Genomic DNA, 21,425 nt, shown 5'->3' with positions numbered 1-21,425 from the left:
ATGTGGAATAATTTTGTTCGTCCTTTTCCGTTTAGTTTGCCAAGGCACAGTCAGTTTTCATCGACTTATGCGGTTTTGAATGTCCGCTTGCTCAATCCCTTTGTTTTCTTTTATTTTAAACGTAATGAAAGTCTACTTTGAAAACAGTAAAACGAATAGAATGATCATAATTTATCAAATTGTATCGTTTTAAATTACTTTGCGTATTATGGAAGTTTTTGCACTCTAGGGTACTTGAAAGATAAATGCAAGATTAGGAAGGTCATCAAGTTGGTTACTTATATCTAATTCCTTATTTGTTACTTATTCTCTTTATTTATTCCTTATTCGTTACTTATTTACTTGTAATTTTAATATAAAAGTACATCAATTTTAATGTTCGAAAATTATCCCCCGTAGTTAATGCAATGGTTAAAACATAGTCGGATCCTTAGCAGACAAATTTGAATATATCGATAGAGAAAAGAACCAGGGAATGTGTCAAAGGGACAACAAACCTACCAAAGAGCAGAAAACGGAGCCCCGCTAGGGACATGTAAGTAAAAAAAAATATATTGTGCGCACAAAATAATATATTGTGCGCACAACTTAAATATATTGTGCGCACACAAAAATATAGTGTGCGCACACAATAATATATTGTGCGCACAACTTAAATATATTGTGTGCACAATTTAAATATTTTGTGCGCACAATTTAAATATATTGTGCGCACCAAAATAATATGGTGTGCGCCAAAATTAGGAAAACAGTTTTCATTTGACCATGGCCTCCTTTTTTGGATCATTGAACAAGGTTAAGTGTTTGTGGTCTAGTCTAAATCTCAGATACCAAATACAATAGTTCTTCTATATTTGGTTGTATGATACGATTTTAATGTCTAAATGTCCACTTGACTTGTGTCATCTGACCTTGACCTCATTTTCAGGGTTAAATGGTCTGGCAAAGTAATTTTTTTGTGCTTTGGTATATTTCTCGGATACTATATAAGCATTTATAGTTAGATAAATTTGGTGCATGGAAGTTTGCATGGTGTAATTGTCTATCTTGCAGTAATAATTACTTGACCTTCCTTTTATATTCATGGCTCATTGCTCCATGTTATTTGATTCTAGTTTGTTCTGTTTTTCAGATACTATAAGGAATAAGTGAACTATATTTGTTTTATGGAATGATTGTAATGTATATATATTTGTCTGGTCGGTATCATCTGACCTTGACTTTATTTTCATGGATTATTGCATTGGTCAATGTTAATATCTCAGAATTGGTCTATTTTTAGGCAGTTAAGCTGCCTTATGCGAGCACCCTGGATTTGTGTTCTACCCAATAAATTCTAAAATACGTGCCATTGTTATCATCTAGCTGGCTACTATATTATTTATAACTTATTAGACAGTTTTTTCATACTTTTCATTCTGGATTACAAAAAATATGACCAGAAAAACCTTAAATGATCGTCGATTTTCCCAAAGTTTTGAAGTTGCACATAGGAAGTAGAGCACATTAGGAATCCTTGTGTAGTTTATTCTCCCCTGAGCTTTTGGCTAAGATGTCAAAGAACAAATGTATGAAATATTTAATCGCCGAAAATCTCTAAAGACAAGTAGTTAAGATTTCCCAAATTGCAAAAGTCGTAGGAATATTGTTTGTCGTCAATACGTAGTTATCTACGTCAGTAGTCTATTAATATATTTCAACTGATCACGCTGTTGGCGGCAATTTTGAATTAGAAGTTGATATTTTCGTATCTTTTAAATTTGGACGCAGGGATTCAAATTAGCGGTGATCCGAGGTCTGCGACCTTCCACTTTTGCAGTCGGACTTACTACTTGGTTACTAGCTACGCCCGACGGACCTTGAAATTAAGAAAATAAAAAATAACTTCGCAAACATTTTTACCAAAGTTTCCTAATAAACGATCTCAAACTTATTTTCATCATTACTATTCATGGCAGCGATGTTCAATTTGTTCAATCGCTAGCTTTGTACAGATAATCGCCGACAAATAATGTGTAAATCCGAGTAAAATCGTATCTCACTGTCTGTCAAAACAACATAGAAAAAAATGGCTGCCGCGAGAAGACAATTAAAATATTGGATCCGATTCCGGAAGCGGATAAGGGTAATCCCGGGTTTTGGATATCAACTGAAAAAATCCAGACAGGTGACAAGATACATCTATGCATGGTAAATAAATACAAACATTGAATTGAAAACCAACAGATATATATGTAAAAGAAAGAAAAAGCAGAAAATATTTTGTACACCAATTTAAATGTCAAAATCCATTACAACGTGACATCTGGGAACAGTTTATCTAACAATATATATGTTCCTGGTAACAGTATAAGTTTTCTTTATCAGTGATAAATGTTGGTAATGCATATTAGATGCTTTTCAAGTTAAACATATTACTGCAATTTCAAGGGGTATTTTTTTCTTCTCAATTTTGATAGGTCAGTTAAAATAGCTGGAAGTTTCTTATATAAAAAAAAAGATCTGGTATGATTGCCAATGAGACAACTATCTATAAGAGACCAAAATGACACAGACATTAACAACAATAGGTCATCGTACACCCTTCAACAATGAGCAAAGCCCATACCGCATAGTCGGCTATAAAAGGCCCCGATAAGACAATGTAAAACAAGTCAAACGAGAAAACTAAACGCCCTATTTATATAATTTTTTTTTAACAAAAAACAAATATGTAACACAAAAACAAACGACAACCACTGAATAACAGGCTCCTGACATGGGACAGGCACAAATAGTGCAACTATATTATATGATACCTGAATGTAAGCAAATCATTTAATATATAGGTGGAGTCCATTGGGCCACTCTACCTCCTCCTGTTTGATAACTTTGAAACAGATGAGATCCCCACCCCTCAACCATATACATTCATGTATGAGACTAAATAACTAATCAAATGAAAAACAGGGGAAGTCCCTAGGGTTACCCCACCCCCTCATATTTTAGAACTTGGAAACAGTTGAGATCCCCACCCCTTAACCATATTTATTCATGTATGGGACAATATATAAATAATCAAATGAAATATAGGGGGAGTCCCTGGGGGTCACCCCACCCCTCCTGTTTGAGAACTTGGAAACGGTCGAGATCCCCACCCCTAAACCATATATCTTCATGTAGGGGACAATATAACAAATCAAATGAAATATGTAGGGGGAGACCCTGGGGATCACCACGACCCTCATATTTGAGAACTTGGAAACGGTCGAGATCCCTACCCCTAAACCATATATATTCATGTATGGGACAATATAACAAATTATACGAAATATAAGTGGAGTTCGTGGGGCCACTCTACCCCTTTCTGTTTGAGAATTTATAACGGTCGAGATCCACAATGATCTTAAATAATATATATTTATGTATGGGACAATATTACAAATCTTATACGGGGTCCCAATGGTCACTGTACACCCTCCTGTTTAAGAACTTGGAGATCATCACCCCTTAACCATATATACTCATGTATAAGACTATATAACAAATCAAATGAAATATAGGGGAAGTCCCTGTGGTCACCCTACTCCTCATGTTTAAGAACTTGGAAACAGTTGGGATCCCCAACTCTAAATTAAATGAAATATAGGGGGAGTCCCTGCAGTCACCATACCCTCCTGATGGAGAAATTGGAAACAGTCCAGATCCCCATCTTTAAATTAAACCATATATATTCATGTATGAGAACTAATCAAATGAAATATAGGGAGAGTCCTAAGAGTCACCCTATCCACTCCTGTTTAATAAATCAGAAACAGATGAGATCCCCATCCCTCAACCATATATATTCATGTATTGGACAATATAAATATATCAAATGAAATATAGCGGAAGTCACTGGGGTCCCCCACCCTCTCCTGTTTGAAAACTTGATAACGGTCAAGATCCCCACTCATAAACCATATATATTCATGTATGGGACAATATAAAAAATCAAATGAAAAATAGGGGTAGTCCCTAGGGTCACCCCACACCCTCTTGTGTGTGTTTTGAGAACTTGTAAAAGATTGAGATACCAATGCCTGAACCATATTCATTCCTGTTTGTCATTTCAAAAAAGATTGAATGATAAACAAGGTCAATCTCATAGGCGACACATATGCATATCACTTTGCTAGACCCTAACACCTGTCATTTTATTCCAAACTTAGACATCATGGACTTGGGGTGAAGGTGGGAGTCATTTACATTTACTATAGACACGTCAGTCAGACCTCACCATTGATCCCTGTAGTAGTAAACATTTGTCTGGTTTGTGTCTCATAACTTTTGTACTGTACAACACAAACTCAGTTTTCTTTCCAGGGAAGCAAGTCCATTCATACTTTTACAAGCTCGTACTAAAGTCAACTTGAACTACTAACAGTCAACTAATACAAACAATTACGATCAACTAGAAGAACTGCAATCATTGCAAATTTGTACCACTGCTGACTCATGAAAGACTCATGACCATTCGTAGTCATGTGCATTGCTATTGAAAACCTTGATAGACTATGAATTATTTGCCTTAATGATTAATTCATTAAATGAACATAAATGTACAATTATATGTGAATGTTTTTAAAATGTTTGTTCTTTTAAATCTTTAAAAAAAAAGTTGAAGCAACATTGCCACAGTTTTCATTTGCCTTGGTTTTTGGTTAACTGCCTACAGTGCTTACAGCGCTTTGATTTAGATACGATAATACATGTATAGTTTAACTGTATTTAAATAATTATACGGCGCGCATGTCGTATAAGGTTTGTTTCTCAGATACATTTGGTTCTTCAATACAGCAAGAAAATTCCGCATCCAAAGGCGTGCTTTAGCTGACCCATAATCAAAAATATGTACTAGTATAGTGATAATGGACGTCATACTAAACTTCATAAGTGTTTCTCGTGTTGAAGACCATACCTTGACCTATAATGGTTTACTTTTATACATATATTGTGACTTGGATGGAGAGTCGTCTTATTGGCACTCACAACACATCTTCCTATATCTATCCAAAATGTATACAAGAAACTAAAATTAAAAATCATACGAGACCAACGAAGGCCAGAGGCTCCCGACCTTTGACAGGCTCAAAAATGCGGCGGAGTTAAACATGTTAAAGTGAGATCTTAACCATCCTTTTATACCTCTAGCCAATGCTAATAAAAAAAAAACACGCAGCAAAACCGACAGTAACACTGCGTGTCTGATGTCAGAATAGGTAACAAATGAATCTTAACAAAATGACAATGATACATAAATGAACAAAGGACTGCTAGCAGTTACTGACTAGCCAGCTCCACACCTCAATTAGACTGATTTGAAGATAATGTCTTAATTTATGAATATCAAGCGCAATCATTCCCGTAAGGGTTGGGTATCATAACATCATAAAATATATGAGAAGAATATAATCCGTATTTGTATGTTTGTGTATATGTATATAGTTGTCTCATTGGCAATCGCATCGATCGCGATCAATCGGCCCACAAGTTTTTGAAAATTGATGACCAAAAACGGACTATATTTGGACGAAAGATACCAAAGGGACAGTCAAACTCATATATCTAAAACAAACTTACAACGCCATGGCTAAAAATGAAAAAGACAAACAAACAACAGCACACATGACACAACATAGAAAACTAAAGAATAAACAACACGAACCCCACCAAAAATCTAGGGGTGATCTCAGGTGCTCCGGAAGGGTAAGCAGATCCTGCTCCACATGCGGCACCCGTCGTGTTGCTTATGTGATAACAAATCCGGTAAATAATCTTATTCGGTAGGTCACATTCATGAAAGGGAAGGGGATTGTAAATACGACGTGAGGAACATATCCGATATCATTTGTAATTAATAAAAAATGTTCGTGTATTCAGTTTTCAGTGGAGTTGACTTACTCTTACACTTTTACAATGATATCTTTAGAGAAACCACATAATTCATTTAAGTTCATGACACTAAAACTTCATCATAAACTATAACCAAATCATTTACCATAAACAGAGACGGACGGATGGACAAACGTACAGACTTTTGAATATAATGACCATCTCTTTCGTCGACGGAGCATAACAAAATCAAAGTCGTGAATTGAGTAACATGTCAGTCTTATGTCAATATCTTGAGATTTTCAGACATAAAGTATAATACATAAGTGGAAATAGTAGGGTTTTTTTTTTGTTACAAGAAAACAGGTAAAACCATATTATTAAAGTCTACATAAGTTCGATAGTGTCCTCGCTCTATTGCTAAGTCTGTTTCAAACCGTTCCAATAAACTCTGACATAAGTTGAAGGCTTCCAACGCATCTGTTAGTAAACCAAGTTTCTGACGAAATAAATGTAACTTCTTCAGTATTCCTGTCAGGAGTCGAAACAAATGCAACAACATTTTTTGCTATAGTAATTTCATGTAATTTAGCCTCATTCCAAAAGAAAACTTTATGGAGAATTTCTCCATTCTGTCACTTAAAAAAGAGACATTGAAGCCCCGTACCATGTGTTAGGTCAAATAAATTAATGCACACTATATTATTTTGTGCGCACAATATATTTAAGTTGTGCGCTCAATATATTTAAACTGTGCGCACAATATATTATTTTGTGCGCACAATTTATTTAAGTTGGGCGCACAATTTATTTAAGTTGGGCGCACAATATATTTAAGTTGTGTGCACAATATTTATATTTAAACTGTGCGCACAATATATTATTTTGTGCGCACATTATATTATTTTGTGCGCACAATATATTTAAGTTGTGCGCACAATATTTTTTTTTCTTTGCATGTCCCTATTGGGGCTCCGTAGAAAACAGCACATTGCCGAGACCAAAGAGAAGAAAACAGTCCAAGGCCACCGATGTTTATAACCTTGTTCGATGACTACACAACTTTAAAAAAAAAAACGTGATGATTTTAAATATCTGCCCCAATGGCCTCTCCGTGTGACTTGTGATAATAAAGATAAGGCACCGGTCTTATTCAGGTACATAATCGAACCATTAACAGGATGAGGCCGCTAGCACTAATTATTTTAGGCTTTACTTTGGTAAATGGTATGTATCGAAGTTTTATTAACGTAAATTATGAAACACGAAGAGAAGTTTTTTTATTGTGTTATTTTTTTTACGAAATTCATATAAGATAATTTATACACTGTCAAGAAGTGTTTTATTATAATATGTTATATGTTTAAAACTATGAAAGTATTGGTATACAAAAACAAATATCGTCAATATGTATGGGTGAATTAAAGAAAATAAAGGAATACAACAGAAAATTGTCTGAGTAGTGTGCTTGTAACAGTAAAATTGGTCATTAACTAGGGAAAAAATATTTTTTCCCTAGTAATGAAGTCAATGGCCATAATTTTACTAGGAATATAAGTCCTAGGACAAATTTTCCTAAGAAAATAAGTCAATCGCTAGTATAATAAGTCTGGCATTTATTTGTCATTAATTTCCCTAGGAAAATTAGTCTGGGGAAATATTTTTTTTTAAATATTAATACACAACTTTAAAACAATATCAAAACAACAGCAACACAGATTAAGATTGTCATCACAGTTTTGAGCTTTAATTTTGTTTTGTAATTTTCTGTGATTTTTTAACATGTGGTTCACTACCAAATCGGTTCACTGCCAAATCGATTTTTAGTCTTCTTTGTGTTCATCATGAGTAAATCTATTAATTCAATAATCATGGTTACCTAAGGAAGCTACCATTTTATTTTTAGGGGGGGGGGGGGGGGGGGGGGCTAGGATGAAATTTGAAAAAAAAGGCAGGACAGGATTTTGAGTAAAAAAAAAGACAGGATGAGTAACTTGGCAAAAAAAAAAGAAGGCAGGATGACAATTGTTGTAAAAAAGTCAGGATAAGCTAAGAAAAAAAGGCAGGACCGAATAGACTGAAAAATAAAAAGGCAGGACAGAGATTACAAATAAAAAAAAGGCAGGACACAATTTTTCGTCCTAGCCCCTCCCCCCCCCATAAAAATCAAATGGTAGCTCCCTAATATCTCGATGCGTTTTCATGGTTACTTCTTCAATATGCATGAGCAAATTTTGATAAAAAGGTCTAAATATCAAACTAAGTGAAATAACTCTCCAACAAAACGACTCGGATGACATTTGCGGTCACAATGCTCTTTGAGAACAAATTTCTCAGTTCGAATCTCCCGCAGGAATTTTCAAATCGAAATCATTTTAAGAAAAGGGAGAAGGTTTGGTACCATTTAAACGTTTAATTCCGCTACAAATGTTTGCACCAGTCCTAAGGCAGGAATCTGATGTACAGTATTTGTCGTCTGTTTATGTAGTTCATACGTGTTTCTCGTTTCTCGTTTTTATATAGATTAGACTGTTGGTTTTCCTATTTGAAAGGTTTTACATTAGTAATTGTTGGGGCCCTTTATAGCTTGCTGTTCGGTGTTAGCCAAGGCTCCGTGTTGAAGGCCGTACCTAGACCTATAATGGTGAACTTTTAGATATTGTTATTTGGATGGAGAGTTGTCTCATTGGCACTCATACCACATCTTCCTATATCTATGTTCAATTTCTAGTAAGTACAAGCAGCATTGCAAAATGTATTGTCGATGGCAAATAATCCTATCAAGTATGAAAGCTTTTGAGCAATTTAGGTATGAGTTTGAATGTCCCTCTTGTATCTTTCTCCCCTCTTGTGAGCAAATGGTTACTCTAAGCCTTTAAGTTTGTGTGTTAGACTGTTACAGTGATTGTTAAAACATTCTTTTATAAGGTCATGGAAACTGTTTGATTTTGATTTTCATGACGCTTATTCATTGTAAAAATTGAAAAAATAATCAGAAAGCATTTCTCCTTTTATGGCTTGAAAGATTATTAAACAAATTTCGTTTTTTTTAAACAAAGGACAAGGTTGCGGTAATCAGACGTATACACCTCACACATATCCATTGCCGAGCTCACGGATAGTAGGTGGCAGGGAAGCAGTACCTCACAGCTGGCCATGGCAGGTATAGACTGTTTTCTAAATCACACGTGGTTACATTTGTAAGAACAGAATAATGAGATATAAAAAAAAGTTATTTTCATTTTCTAGATGTACCCATAAATGTAATAGTCGAGCCTTCAGATATAGACTTCGCAATTTTTTCATGTTATTACTGTAAATTAACTTATTTTCGCGGATACTTTATTTCGCGTTTTACCCTTTCTAAGTTACTTCGTGGCTATGTAATTTCGCGATTTTCTTATTAACCTGGTGATATTTAATAAGACATTCGCGAGGATTTATATTCGCGTTATTTTTCTACGCGCGAAAGTCGCGAAAATAAATCGCTTGGGAAAATAAGTTGGTTTACAGTATTTCTTTTATTGATCAAAATATGTCTATATATATCTAAATCTTATTTTGTTTATATTTAATTTCAAAGTAAGACTGCATTCGCAATGGAGATGAACAGACTATCTTATTGAATTAGAAATACACATCTGTCTACTTGTATGATACACTGAAAAAGTGGTATTCTAACTATCATGGCAAAATAAAGCTTAATTTACTTGATTTTTATTGGTATATATTTTGTTTTGTAGTATAATTGTTTCTTTAAATTGTAGGTAGATTTACGATTCCGGGATAATCCTCTAACGTGTGGTGGATCATTGATAAGAGCACAGTCTGGCCATCTGTTTGTACTTACTGGTGCTCAGTGCGTTGATGGGTAAGTCATTGCATACACATAGTATGTTGTCACTAACGTAAGGGAACGACCATTTTACTTCCAGAGGGGTTCTGTTTAAAACAAAATTAAAAAAAAATAAAAAAATTGTTTGATCCCCAATTTGATTTAAATAAAAAGTGTTTAATATTGTATACCAAAAAATGCCGGATCGTTTGATTGTCGATTCGGTGGACAAATATATATAATTACATTAGATGTATGTTTCCTTATAAAAAGTTATCAAAGGATTATAATTTAGTACGCCAAACGTTATTCTATGGAAAGCCAACGAGGTCAAAATTCTTACTTCGTAACTTGTCATTTTGTTACTTGTAACTGTGTGATTTGTCAGTTTGTATATTGATCTTTTGTAACTTGTTGATTCGTAAATTGTCAATTTGTATTTTGATGTTTTGATATTGTCGATTCGTTAAATGCCGATTTGTAAATTGTCAATTTGTATATTGATGTTTTGTAACTTGCCGATTTGTAAATTGTCAATTTGTATATTGATGTTTTGTAACTTAATTGTCGATTCGTAAATTGTCAATTTGTATATTGATGATTTGTAACTTGTCATTCGTTCAATGTCAATGTATAAAATGTCGAGGTGTAATGCGGGGTTCACACATTGCCGATTATTGCTCCCGTTTGAGATCAGACAGCGATACGACACGAAAAGTGAAAAAGTCGGATTAGTATCCTCAATTATCTGGAATGTCCTATTATTGTCTGAACGCAGTCGTTTTAGTTCGTAACAGATTCCTACTGGTCGGGAAGGGTCCGAATAGTTCGGCAAAGCACCCCGACAGTTAGGTGCGTCCCGTAACATTCGGGGAAACTCAGCCGATTTTGTCTAGTCGGATTACAATCGTGCCTATGTCGTGACAGATTCTGCTGTATCGGATCGAATTCCTAACAATGTTCTGTGTTTTCGGGACGGTGTCCTGTGGAACGGGAATGATCTGGAGAAGTCCCGATAATAACAGAATACAATACGACTGAGACCAGACAAAGCCGTTTGCAATGCGATAGAGCGGACCGTGATAGGATTACGTTCCGACAGTACCCGATCATCTCGATTATGCCGACAGTTTTCGAACGGATAACTTCCGTCAGCGTCGGTTCACTGTCTTGTCACTATCTGATCTCTGTCGGATTACATTCGGTAGAATCGGGACGCAGTCGTGACAGACTCGGTCGAAATTTACCTGGCGAAAGATACAAATCGAATTTCCATCCACGATTCACAGGATCTTGATCAGACTTTTGACAAATTTTAATCGGGAATGGTCCTGTCAAGGACGGCAGTAAAATTCGTGAATGTGTGACCCCAGCTTAAATGTCATCGTTGTATTATGCTAACAATCATTATGACGACAGATGGCGATCGGTTTCTTCTTCGGTGTATAAGCCTCCTGTAAGTACATGTTAGAGCACCTCCATATGGAATAAACACGTAAGTAATTTCAATCAATTACAGCAAATGCGTCTAAAAGAAAGCAAAAATTGCATGTTTACAGGATCCCAGTTTTATTTTTTTTACTGACGTAGACTTTCGTTCGAGAACGAAAAACTATATAAAAATGCATCCTGACTAGTTCAGTCCCTCGACGTAATCGATCTATCCTATATTTAATTGCGAGGTTTATGAAATAGTCGTTGGTCAGGTAAATCCAATAAGGAGATGTAGTAATAAACCGTATGATTGCCAATGAGACAACTATCCACCAAAGCGAAGTTCAAATAAAGGCGATGTTAGCAAGTATAGGCAATCTACGGCCTTCAACAATGAGAAAACCTAATACCATATAGTCGGCTATAAAAGGCTACATCATTACTGGAAAACCCAGGTACTAGTAATAAACGATTTCTATTAATCCTAAAATGCTATAACAGACCATTTTATTCTGATAGGAGGGGAAAGGGCTGACATATATATATATATATATATATATATATACAACTCGTCTAAACATCAACCCAACAATGTTAGATCTGTAAATTTGCTTTCGCAAATTTATGGTTCTTCCCTCGCCGGGATTCGAACCCATGCTACTGTGATATCGTGACACCAAATCGCCTGCACTGCAGCCGTCCCGCTAGACCACACGACCACCTGGGCTCTCAAAAAAAGAGCTTTCGGTGGGCATGTGTTACCTTTCCACGTCAGTTTTAATCTAGCGGCGTACTACAGTACATGATATATAAGGCATGAAGATGTTATTGTTACAGATCAGCTAAATTATCTATAGTAAAGGATCCTACAAATTAATGTAAGATACAGTCACAGAAAATAATTATATTCATAAGTACGCCTGAGTCAGTGACAACCCTACAACAGATGTATCCATCGGATCGCCATCAATGATGGTGATACATGGCTGTGTACATAATGTATATACAACTCGTCTAAACATCAACCCAACAATGTTAGATCTGTAAATTTGCTTTCGCAAATTTATGGTTCTTCCCTCGCCGGGATTCGAACCCATGCTACTGTGATATCGTGACACCAAATCGCCTGCACTGCAGCCGTCCCGCTAGACCACACGACCACCTGGGCTCTCAAAAAAAGAGCTTTCGGTGGGCATGTGTTACCTTTCCACGTCAGTTTTAATCTAGCGGCGTACTACAGTACATGATATATAAGGCATGAAGATGTTATTGTTACAGATCAGCTAAATTATATATATATATATATATATTCATAAGTACGTCTGAGTCAGTGACAACTCTACAACAGATGTATCCATCGGATCGCCATCAATAATGGCGATACATGGCTGTGTACATAATGTATATATAACTCGTCTAAACATCAAACCAACAATGTTAGATCTGTAAGTTTGCTTTTGCAAATTTTTGGTTCTTCCCTCGCCGGGATTCGAACCCATGCTACTGTGATATCGTGACACCAAATCGCCTGCACTGCAGCCGTCCCGCTAGACCACACGACCACCTGGGCTCTCAAAAAAAGAGCTTTCGCTGGCCGTGTGTTACCTTTCCACGTCAGTTTTAATCTAGCGGCGTACTGCAGTACATGATATATAAGGCATGAAGATGTTATTGTTAGAGATCAGCTAAATTATCTATAGTAAAGGATCCTACAAATTAATGTAATATACAGTCACAGAAAATTATACATGTATACATCTGTTGTAGAGTTGTCACTGACTCAGACGTACTTATGAATATAATTATTTTCTGTGACTGTATATTACATTAATTTGTAGGATCCTTTACTATAGATAATTTCGCTGATCTGTAACAATAACATCTTCATGCCCTATATATCATGTACTACAGTACGCCGCTAGATTAAAACTGACGTGGAAAGGTAACACACGGCCAGCGAAAGCTCTTTTTTTGAGAGCCCAGGTGGTCGTGTGGTCTAGCGGGACGGCTGCAGTGCAGGCGATTTGGTGTCACGATATCACAGTAGCATGGGTTCGAATCCCGGCGAGGGAAGAACCAAAAATTTGCGAAAGCAAATTTACAGATCTAACATTGTTGGTTTGATGTTTAGACGAGTTGTATATATAATATATTAATATACATGCCTACTGAATTTTTCTGATCAAGAAGCATAAAAATTGCCGCTTCCAGATTTCCATTCTATAAAAATTTACAACCAAAAAGACAAAAATATTTTTGCGCATGTCCCAAGTCAGGAGCCCCTGGCCTTTGTTAGTATTGTATGATTTTTATGCCCCACTTACGACAGTAGAGGGGCATTATGTTTTTTGGTCTGTGGCTCCGTTCGTCTGTTCGTTCGTTCGTCCTTCCGTTCGTCTGTTCGTCCGTTCGTCCCGCTTCAGGTTAAAGTTTTTGGTCAAGGTAGTTTTTGATGATGTTGAAGTCCAATCAACTTGAAACTTAATACGCATGTTCCCCATGATATGATCTTTCTAATTTAAAGCCAAATTAAAGTTTTGATCCCAATTTCACGGTCCACTGAACATGGAAAATGATAGTGGAAGTGGGCAGCCGTGTACTATGGACACATTCTTGTTAATTCTAGTTTCTTGTGTATACTAGTAATTCGGAGTTAGTATGACGTTCATTATCACTGAACTAGTATACATATTTGTTTAGGGGCCAGTTGAAGGACTCTTCCGGGTGAGTTAGTTTCTCGCTGCATTGAAGACCCATTAGTAGCCTTTAGCTGTTGTCTGCTCTATGGTCAGGTTGTTGTCTCTTTGACACATTCTCCATTTCCATTCTCAATTTTATGTAGGTGACGCGTGTAGTTTTACGATCATGGTCATTAATAAAATATCCAGAGACCTCCTAGTATATTTCGATTTAGTACCATTATCATTCTAGATCTGTATCTGTATCTGTAGGAAAACGTTGTGGATATAAATACTGGCTTTAATACAACGGTAGAGACAGCGCCGTCGATGTATTGACGATACACGAGAGCAGTTTCTGAACGGCTGTCAACGCTCAGTATGCGCACTATAGTTTCTTCGAGGTGGTTCCATTCGAATACTGTTTTTACGAAAAATGAATTAGAAAATTGTGGTAATTTGCTCGTTGAGATCTCAAAACACTTTGTGTAGTTTTTGATCTGCATGTTTTTCACAACATTTCTTGACTGATAATGGTTAAATCGGGCCCTTGGCAGCAATTCAGTGTTCTTTTTGGACGAGCTTTTTTTTTTTAAATTGTCTGGTTCTATAGCACTGAGAAACCAGCCCCTCGACCACCGCGTACAGAAATGATAGCTTCTGGCTTGAGCGTCTGGTCTGTATGTCTTATAGTTTCATTTTGATGAGCGTGTTTGAGACGCAACCAACTTTTTGGGATTTGTAGTCTCCTGTTATAAATCTCGCAGGTTGTCGCTGTATTCTTCCAAGCTTATTGATGTTTGTAGATGTGTACTGGTCCCATACCATTGACCATATTATATCCCATAATTGACCTGACCATTGAAATGTATGCGGTTTTCTTGCATTCCGATGGACAAAATCTCAAATTTCTTATCAGGAATCCTAGTGTTAATTTGCCTTCTTGGCTACGTTGGAAATATTGGTAGTTCATTGTAGGTCCTCGTTAAGTTTTCTGGTTCCTTTAGATTTTATTACAAAATAGTGCATATTCAATGTACAGTTTTAATATATAGTATACATTACATTGGCTATTCGTTATGTCATTGATACAATTGTCGAAAAAAATACTGAACTCCAAGAAAAATTCAAAACGGCCAATTCCTTAAAAAACGGCAAAATCAAACTCAAACACATCAAATGAAAGTTACTCATTTAAAATAATTTTTCATTTTTTATTTGCAAAGTACAAATATGATATAATAAAACATTTTTTTTATCTTCATTACTCAGGAGCCAAATAAATATTGTTCTTCCATTTGCTTCTTGTATTAAAACATCATTAGATAATTACATTCTTTTCTGTCACATTGCGATTATAATATAAAGGAATAATGGGTGTCAAACCATTTCTCCCATTATACATTTAGTCCAAAATATGCGACCCGGGACAATATTAGTATAATTTTTCAACCACCTCTAATATTTCATGTATTTAGTCCTATTTTGACCCGGTTAAATATTAAAAGTAGAAATTCCCTGCAAAGTGACAGTAATATATTTGCGAAGTTGATAAGGAGGCCCGTTCCAGCGACACATCTATATATACCTTAAGGGCATACGATACAGTTACAGGGAAGGTAATGACGTTGCTAACGTAAAATGTTATTTTCGCGACGTCAAACTATGACATATCGGGAAAAGATGCATTTTTCGACTGATTTTTATCATTCAAACTGATTTAATTTGAAAACGAGTGCATGGACCCCTATTTTTTAAAACAGCAATTTGTTTCAGTTTGCAAGGAGATTATGTGACCCAAATTTTATAAAACTGTAAATAGCGCAATTTTTTTTAATTTTGATAAACATGCAGCAAAAAATGACGTTTTTTCCTCTATTCATGAACATTTGATAAATATAGAGTTATTTCGGAATATAAATTACATAATTTTCAATGATACTTATAAAATACAGAGATTACCGATTATTTAACAAAAAACAATTTGTGTTTATCTTTTAAAGCAAAAAAGTTACGTCGTTCTTTCGAAAAAGAAAATACGGACACAAATCTGAATTTTGAGCAAATATACAAAATTTCGACCTCATTTTACTCAAAAAGTAGCACATGAAGGTATATTTTTTATGACATATTTGATTTAATCAGGTAAAAAATAGCCTATATGCAAATTTTCATCAACTTGTAAATACAGGTTCAAAACTGTATCGTATGCCCTTAATACAGGAAGTGACACACCCCATCCCAGGTTTGGTGACCAGCACAGTAAACACACATGCTATTTGAGGTCACCTCTATATAAAACCGAGTCCCTGGTATACATGCCATATAAAACAAACAAATGTATTTATCTATTTGTTTTCTTTTATATGAATGTGGTGTACATGATTGATTTAAATTACTTTGGTATAATGAAAAACACCCGGATGACAACAATCAATGGATATTGTACACTGTACGACAACATTTCGAAAGTGATGACATTACGTTTGATAATATTCTGGCTTTTTAATCGGCCATTCCAACATTTCAAATTATTGATCATGGGAGTAAATCGAAACTCTCGTCTTTCAATCCAAACAATGCAAATGCAAACAATAAAAAACGAAGTGAAAGTATTTTAATTTATCAGATATAATTTACAATCAGAGAGAATTTTTTCATGCAAAATGTCGGACGTCACAAGTCATTAACTTCCGGTCAAAACGGAAACCTGAATAAACCGGCTCACTGTCCAAACCGGCCCTTTTTCATGGTCCCGTAGCCGGCCGGTTTATACAGGTTTTACTGTATATTCAATATGGCGGTGTACATACTTACAGGAGGCTTATACATCTAAGAAGAAATCGAGCGCCATCTGTCGTCATAATGATCGTTAGCATAATACAACGATGACATTTCACACATTGACATTTCACACATTGACATTTAACAAATCGACAAGTTACAAATCATCAATATACAAATTGACGATTTACAAATGACAAGTTACAAATCATCAATATACAAATTGACAATTTACGAATCGACAAGTTACAAAACATCAATATACAAATAATTGATAATTTACGAATGACAAGCTACAAATCATCAACATACAAATTGACAATTTACGAATCGACAAGTTACAAAACATCAATATACAAATTGACAAATCACACAGTTACAAGTTACAAATTGACAAGTTACGAATTAAGAATTTTGACCCCGTTGGCTTTCCATATTATTCTGCATGATTGGCTACACTGCAATCTCGCGTTATTCCTTAACCAACGTCATTACAGAGTAAAGTTAAATAAAAACTTGATAAAAATCGTATTTTCATGATCCTAGCTTAAACATGTAATTATAAGTATTGAATGCTTCTTTTTGTGACTTCATAGGGTTGTAAAAGCGTTGACGTGCGCACATACAAAATGTACTTCGGTCATGATCGCTTTTACACCCCCAATGAAGTTACAATTAGAAGCTATCAATTCTTAAATATATTTCATATGGTTTATGCTATAGGTCAGTTGCGGCAGATTGGAAAGTAGATGTAGGAGTCCACTCTAGATCAGCATTGGAACCTGAACAGAAAACATATAATGTTAGAGAGTTCATAGTTCATCAGAATTACAGTCCATATTATCTAGAAAATGACGTAGCTATCGTGAAACTGTCTCAGCCAATTGCAGAAGGAAATACCGTCTATCCAATTTGTGTAACTTCATTGCCAAGCAGTGATTTCTGGGGACAAGACTGTGTTGTCACTGGATGGGGTGCAACTATTGAAGGTACTCTTTTAATAGTGAATTTTAGTGCAATGGTTTACATTTTTTTCAATTTTATTTAGAAACATAAAAAAACTCACATTTTTTTCAATTTAATTTTGTTCCTCAAATCAAAAATTTGATGTTTTCATAAATATAATTAAATAATTCGTTTTGTATTGGGGCGGGGGAGGGGGCCAAAGCGTTGATCTTGTACATGCAGAGCTTAATACTTAAAAGGTGCACATATTCAACGATTCCACTATTCTATAGAATCACAAAAAAGAAGCATGCAATGCTTATATACATGTAATTGCATAGTAACTATATCTATGTAATTACGAGTTTAAACTTAAATCAAGCATTTCGTGTATTTTAATTGTCTATTCAATGTTGACACGTTCGTGTAGTTATAAGATGTTGAATTTTATTCGGAAATATATCGTTTAAAACAATTAATGGAAATATAGGGCGAAATTTTGATAACTGACATTAGGTTTCTTGTAAACACCAGAACGATATTTTTAATTGATGTCTTATACTTTTTCATTTTCAAATTATCAAGACCAAACTTGTGGCCTTATAATGTTTCCTCAATACATGCAAAGCAAAAAAAACACCCACAAAACACTAAAGAAACTGTGCTTTGCTCATTGTTGAAGACCGTACGGTGACTAATAGTTGTTAATTTCTGTGTCATTTGGTCGCTTATAAAGGATTGTCTCAATGGCAATCTTTTTTATATATTTAATGCTGTTCTTCATCTCAAATTTACAGATAGTTCTTTAAAGCAGAGCAACAAAAAAAAGCTCCCATCGCAGTGCACAAGCACCGGTATGAGCGGAGTTTTTTTTCAAAATAATGCGACTAGACTTTGTAAGAAATATGTATAAAAGTTATCATGACTATATATCCCGTTTGTATTATTTGCTTACTAGGTGGAGAACCTTCAGATAGACTAAAAGAAGTTTACAAACCAGTTTTAACTGATGCACAGTGTTTAACAAATGTAGGCGGAGCCTATAATGCTACAAGTATGATGTGTGCTGGTTACCTTGCTGGCGGAGAAGGAGCGTGCGCAGTAAGTGATACGATTATAAATATGATATTAAGAAGTTCCCAAACAATCCTCCGAACTCACTAATGCTTGATTATCAGAAAACACTATATTTTATGTTACAAAATATTTTAAAATTAATGTATGTAAACTGTGCAAGAATAAATTGTTCTTGTTGAGTTAAAAATTATTGAAGCAAACAAAAAAAATCCATCAAGCAACGCTATCCTTATACCATCATTATATAATTACACTAGATGTATGTTTCATTATAATATGTTATTCTGATTGGCTACACTGCAATCTCGCGTTATTCCTTAAGCAGCTTCATTACACAATAAAAGTTTAAAGTGCACAGGTAAATTAAATAAAAACTTGATAAAAATCGTGTTTTCAGGATCCTAGTTAAAACATGTAATTATAAGTATTGAATGCTTCTTTTTGTAAATTCATAGGGTTGTAAAAGCGTTGACCGTGCGCACATATTTAGAATGAAGCGCGGAAACAAAAATGTACTTCGGTCAACGCTTTTACACCCCAATGAAATTACAAAAAGAAGCATTCAATTCTTGAAAAAAAAGTGGTAAAAGAAAAGAACAACTCATCCTTGGTGGTAATGTTCAAGACATTTTATTTACAAAACAGTAATTTTCAATTGCATCAGTACATGTAATGACATTTATCATTCTTAAGCAGGTTCAAGCTGGGTTTTTTCTTTTATAAATGTCGAAAAGGTGTGTAACTACTTTTTTTTGTAACAATTTCAAGTTAAAATGATATTTTTATTCATAAAAAGGCTATTTGAAAAAAAAAGACGTGTTGTTTTATGATTTCTTTATTTTGGTAGGGTGATAATGGTGGACCTTTATCTTGTAAAAACAGCCGAGGACAATGGGATTTGGTTGGTATGTACATATCATATATCTATACTGAGAAAATAACACCAATACGTGGTTTTAAATTTAATGTCACAACTATATTTTATATGTAGGAGTGCGGAAACTTACAGGAAATAATGTATTTCAATATTTTCTATTAAAACATCTGTAACTTGTAATTGATTGATTGATTGATTGATTGATTGATTGATTGATTGATTGATTGATTGATTGTTGGTGTTTAATGCCACATTCAGCACCATTGGCAGTATTGTGGAAGTCATTTTTGTTGGTACAGGAAACCGGTGAGAAACCATCAACCTTAGACACAAACACTGATAATCCTAGTACATTAAGAATGAAGTCGAACCGCACGCATCCACTTGACAGGTGTGGTGTTCAACCACGTTACTCAGGTTACTGTAGATGAACAACTTACTAGACCTCTCCGTCACAGAGGTGCCGTACTTGTAATAAAACTTAAATTCTGCTACCACGTCCAGTCAAACAAGAATGTCCTTATTCTAACGAAGGAAATATTATTCATATCTTACTGTGATTTGTCAATATTAGCGAAATTTAATATAAACAATATACACCATTTACAGGTATTGTAAGCTGGGGATTTGGATGTGCTAGAGAAGGATTTCCAGCTGTGTATGCAAATGTACATAAATTTCTTGACTGGTTAAATAATGAAACAACAGACGTATAAAATATACCAAGTGATATTAACATTAAAATGCTTGTACAATTTATAATTATATAACATTCCTAATGATTAAACAAGAATGACAATATATATGAATTTTCCTTTACTGGGGTTTGATCTTTATTCTTTGAATACCAGTGTTTGATGAATTTCGTAGGTACTGGTGAAACACGAACTTAAATGTTGAACGAAATTACAAATTTTCCCCAAGGTTGTATGAAGGCTTGAGCAAAACCTCACAAAATTAAATGTCCACGAAAATAAAAGATTTCATCAATCCACGAAAATTGGTACCCACGAAAATAACTAATTCTACATTTTTGTTTCATACATAATAAATTATGTATGAGCTCCTCATGTAATTAACAAGGTTGGTGTCGTAGAAGTTTTGTTCTGAACTGTCTAGCATGTAATTCCAGGTTTAGAATTTCATCAATCCACGAAAATTGGAACCACAAAAATAACTAATTCTACATTTTTGTTTCATACATATGTATGAGCTCCTCATGTTATTAACAAGGTTGGTGTAGTAGAAGTTTTGTTCTGTATTGTCTAACATATAGTTCCTTATTTAGGATTGTCCTTTTGCATCAAACAGATTACAGGGGATAAGCGCTTGCCTATATTTTATTTTTATTTTATCTACATGTCAATATCTAAAATAGTTTTCCAAATATAGCAAGGTCAGACCTTTTCTAATAATAAAGAATTATCATCAATCTTATTAATTTTGTATATCAAAGAGAGTACAAGGGTTAAGCTCTTGTCCATATTTTATTTCTATTTTATCAAAATTCTCTATGTATATGTTGAAGATACCAAGGGAAAGATTCACGTATATTTTGCTTAAGAAATAATTGATGCAAGCTATATTGTGGTTTATGCATTACATTCGTGATGATTTTGTCCGAGCGACAGTGAGGGCTAAAATAACACGAATATAATGCCTACCCATGTTAAAACTACAATAAAGTATAGCTTGCATCAATTATTTCGATTCAGATTAGGACAATTAAGGTAATTTCTAAGTCCATTGTGTATAAGTGTAAAGCGTTAGTGTGGACTCTTCCATGAACCTCACTTTTTTGTTTGTAAACAAGCAAACGACTGGCAATGTGATTTTTCCGAGGCGGAGGGAGGAGTTTTGAGCAACCAACATGAACGGTTGTCGTATCTAGGTCAAATATGTCAATTTCGAATTGCAACACATGACAACCATAATAAATGAA

At 34.8% G+C, this 21,425-nt stretch overlaps 1 protein-coding gene across 1 annotated transcript; it reads left to right on the top strand.

Moving 5' to 3' along the window:
• The first annotated feature begins 6,945 nt into the window (after positions 1-6,945).
• Positions 6,946-20,284, top strand: LOC139490408 (trypsin-like). The gene is made up of 7 exons (XM_071277210.1): positions 6,946-7,080; positions 8,913-9,016; positions 9,621-9,724; positions 17,308-17,573; positions 18,488-18,630; positions 19,454-19,511; positions 20,093-20,284. Exons 1-7 carry the CDS (start codon positions 7,035-7,037, stop codon positions 20,197-20,199), a joined length of 828 nt encoding a protein of 275 aa, XP_071133311.1. The 5' UTR covers positions 6,946-7,034; the 3' UTR covers positions 20,200-20,284.
• The last annotated feature ends 1,141 nt before the right edge of the window (positions 20,285-21,425 follow it).

The sequence above is a fragment of the Mytilus edulis genome, chromosome 9, assembly GCF_963676685.1.
Source record: "Mytilus edulis chromosome 9, xbMytEdul2.2, whole genome shotgun sequence".
In the NCBI taxonomy this organism is placed as follows: Eukaryota; Metazoa; Mollusca; class Bivalvia; order Mytilida; family Mytilidae; genus Mytilus; species Mytilus edulis.
Note: the sequence above shows the minus strand (reverse complement) of the source record. Positions and strands in the feature narration are given on the sequence as shown.

Coding starts and splice junctions, on each gene's coding strand:
- LOC139490408 (XM_071277210.1), top strand. CDS start 7,035: ATGAGGCCGCTAGCACTAATTATTTTAGGCTTTACTTTGGTAAATG. Junction 9,017..9,620: donor CTCACAGCTGGCCATGGCAG/GTATAGACTGTT, acceptor TTTAAATTGTAG/GTAGATTTACGATTCCGGGA. Junction 19,512..20,092: donor AGGACAATGGGATTTGGTTG/GTATGTACATAT, acceptor CACCATTTACAG/GTATTGTAAGCTGGGGATTT.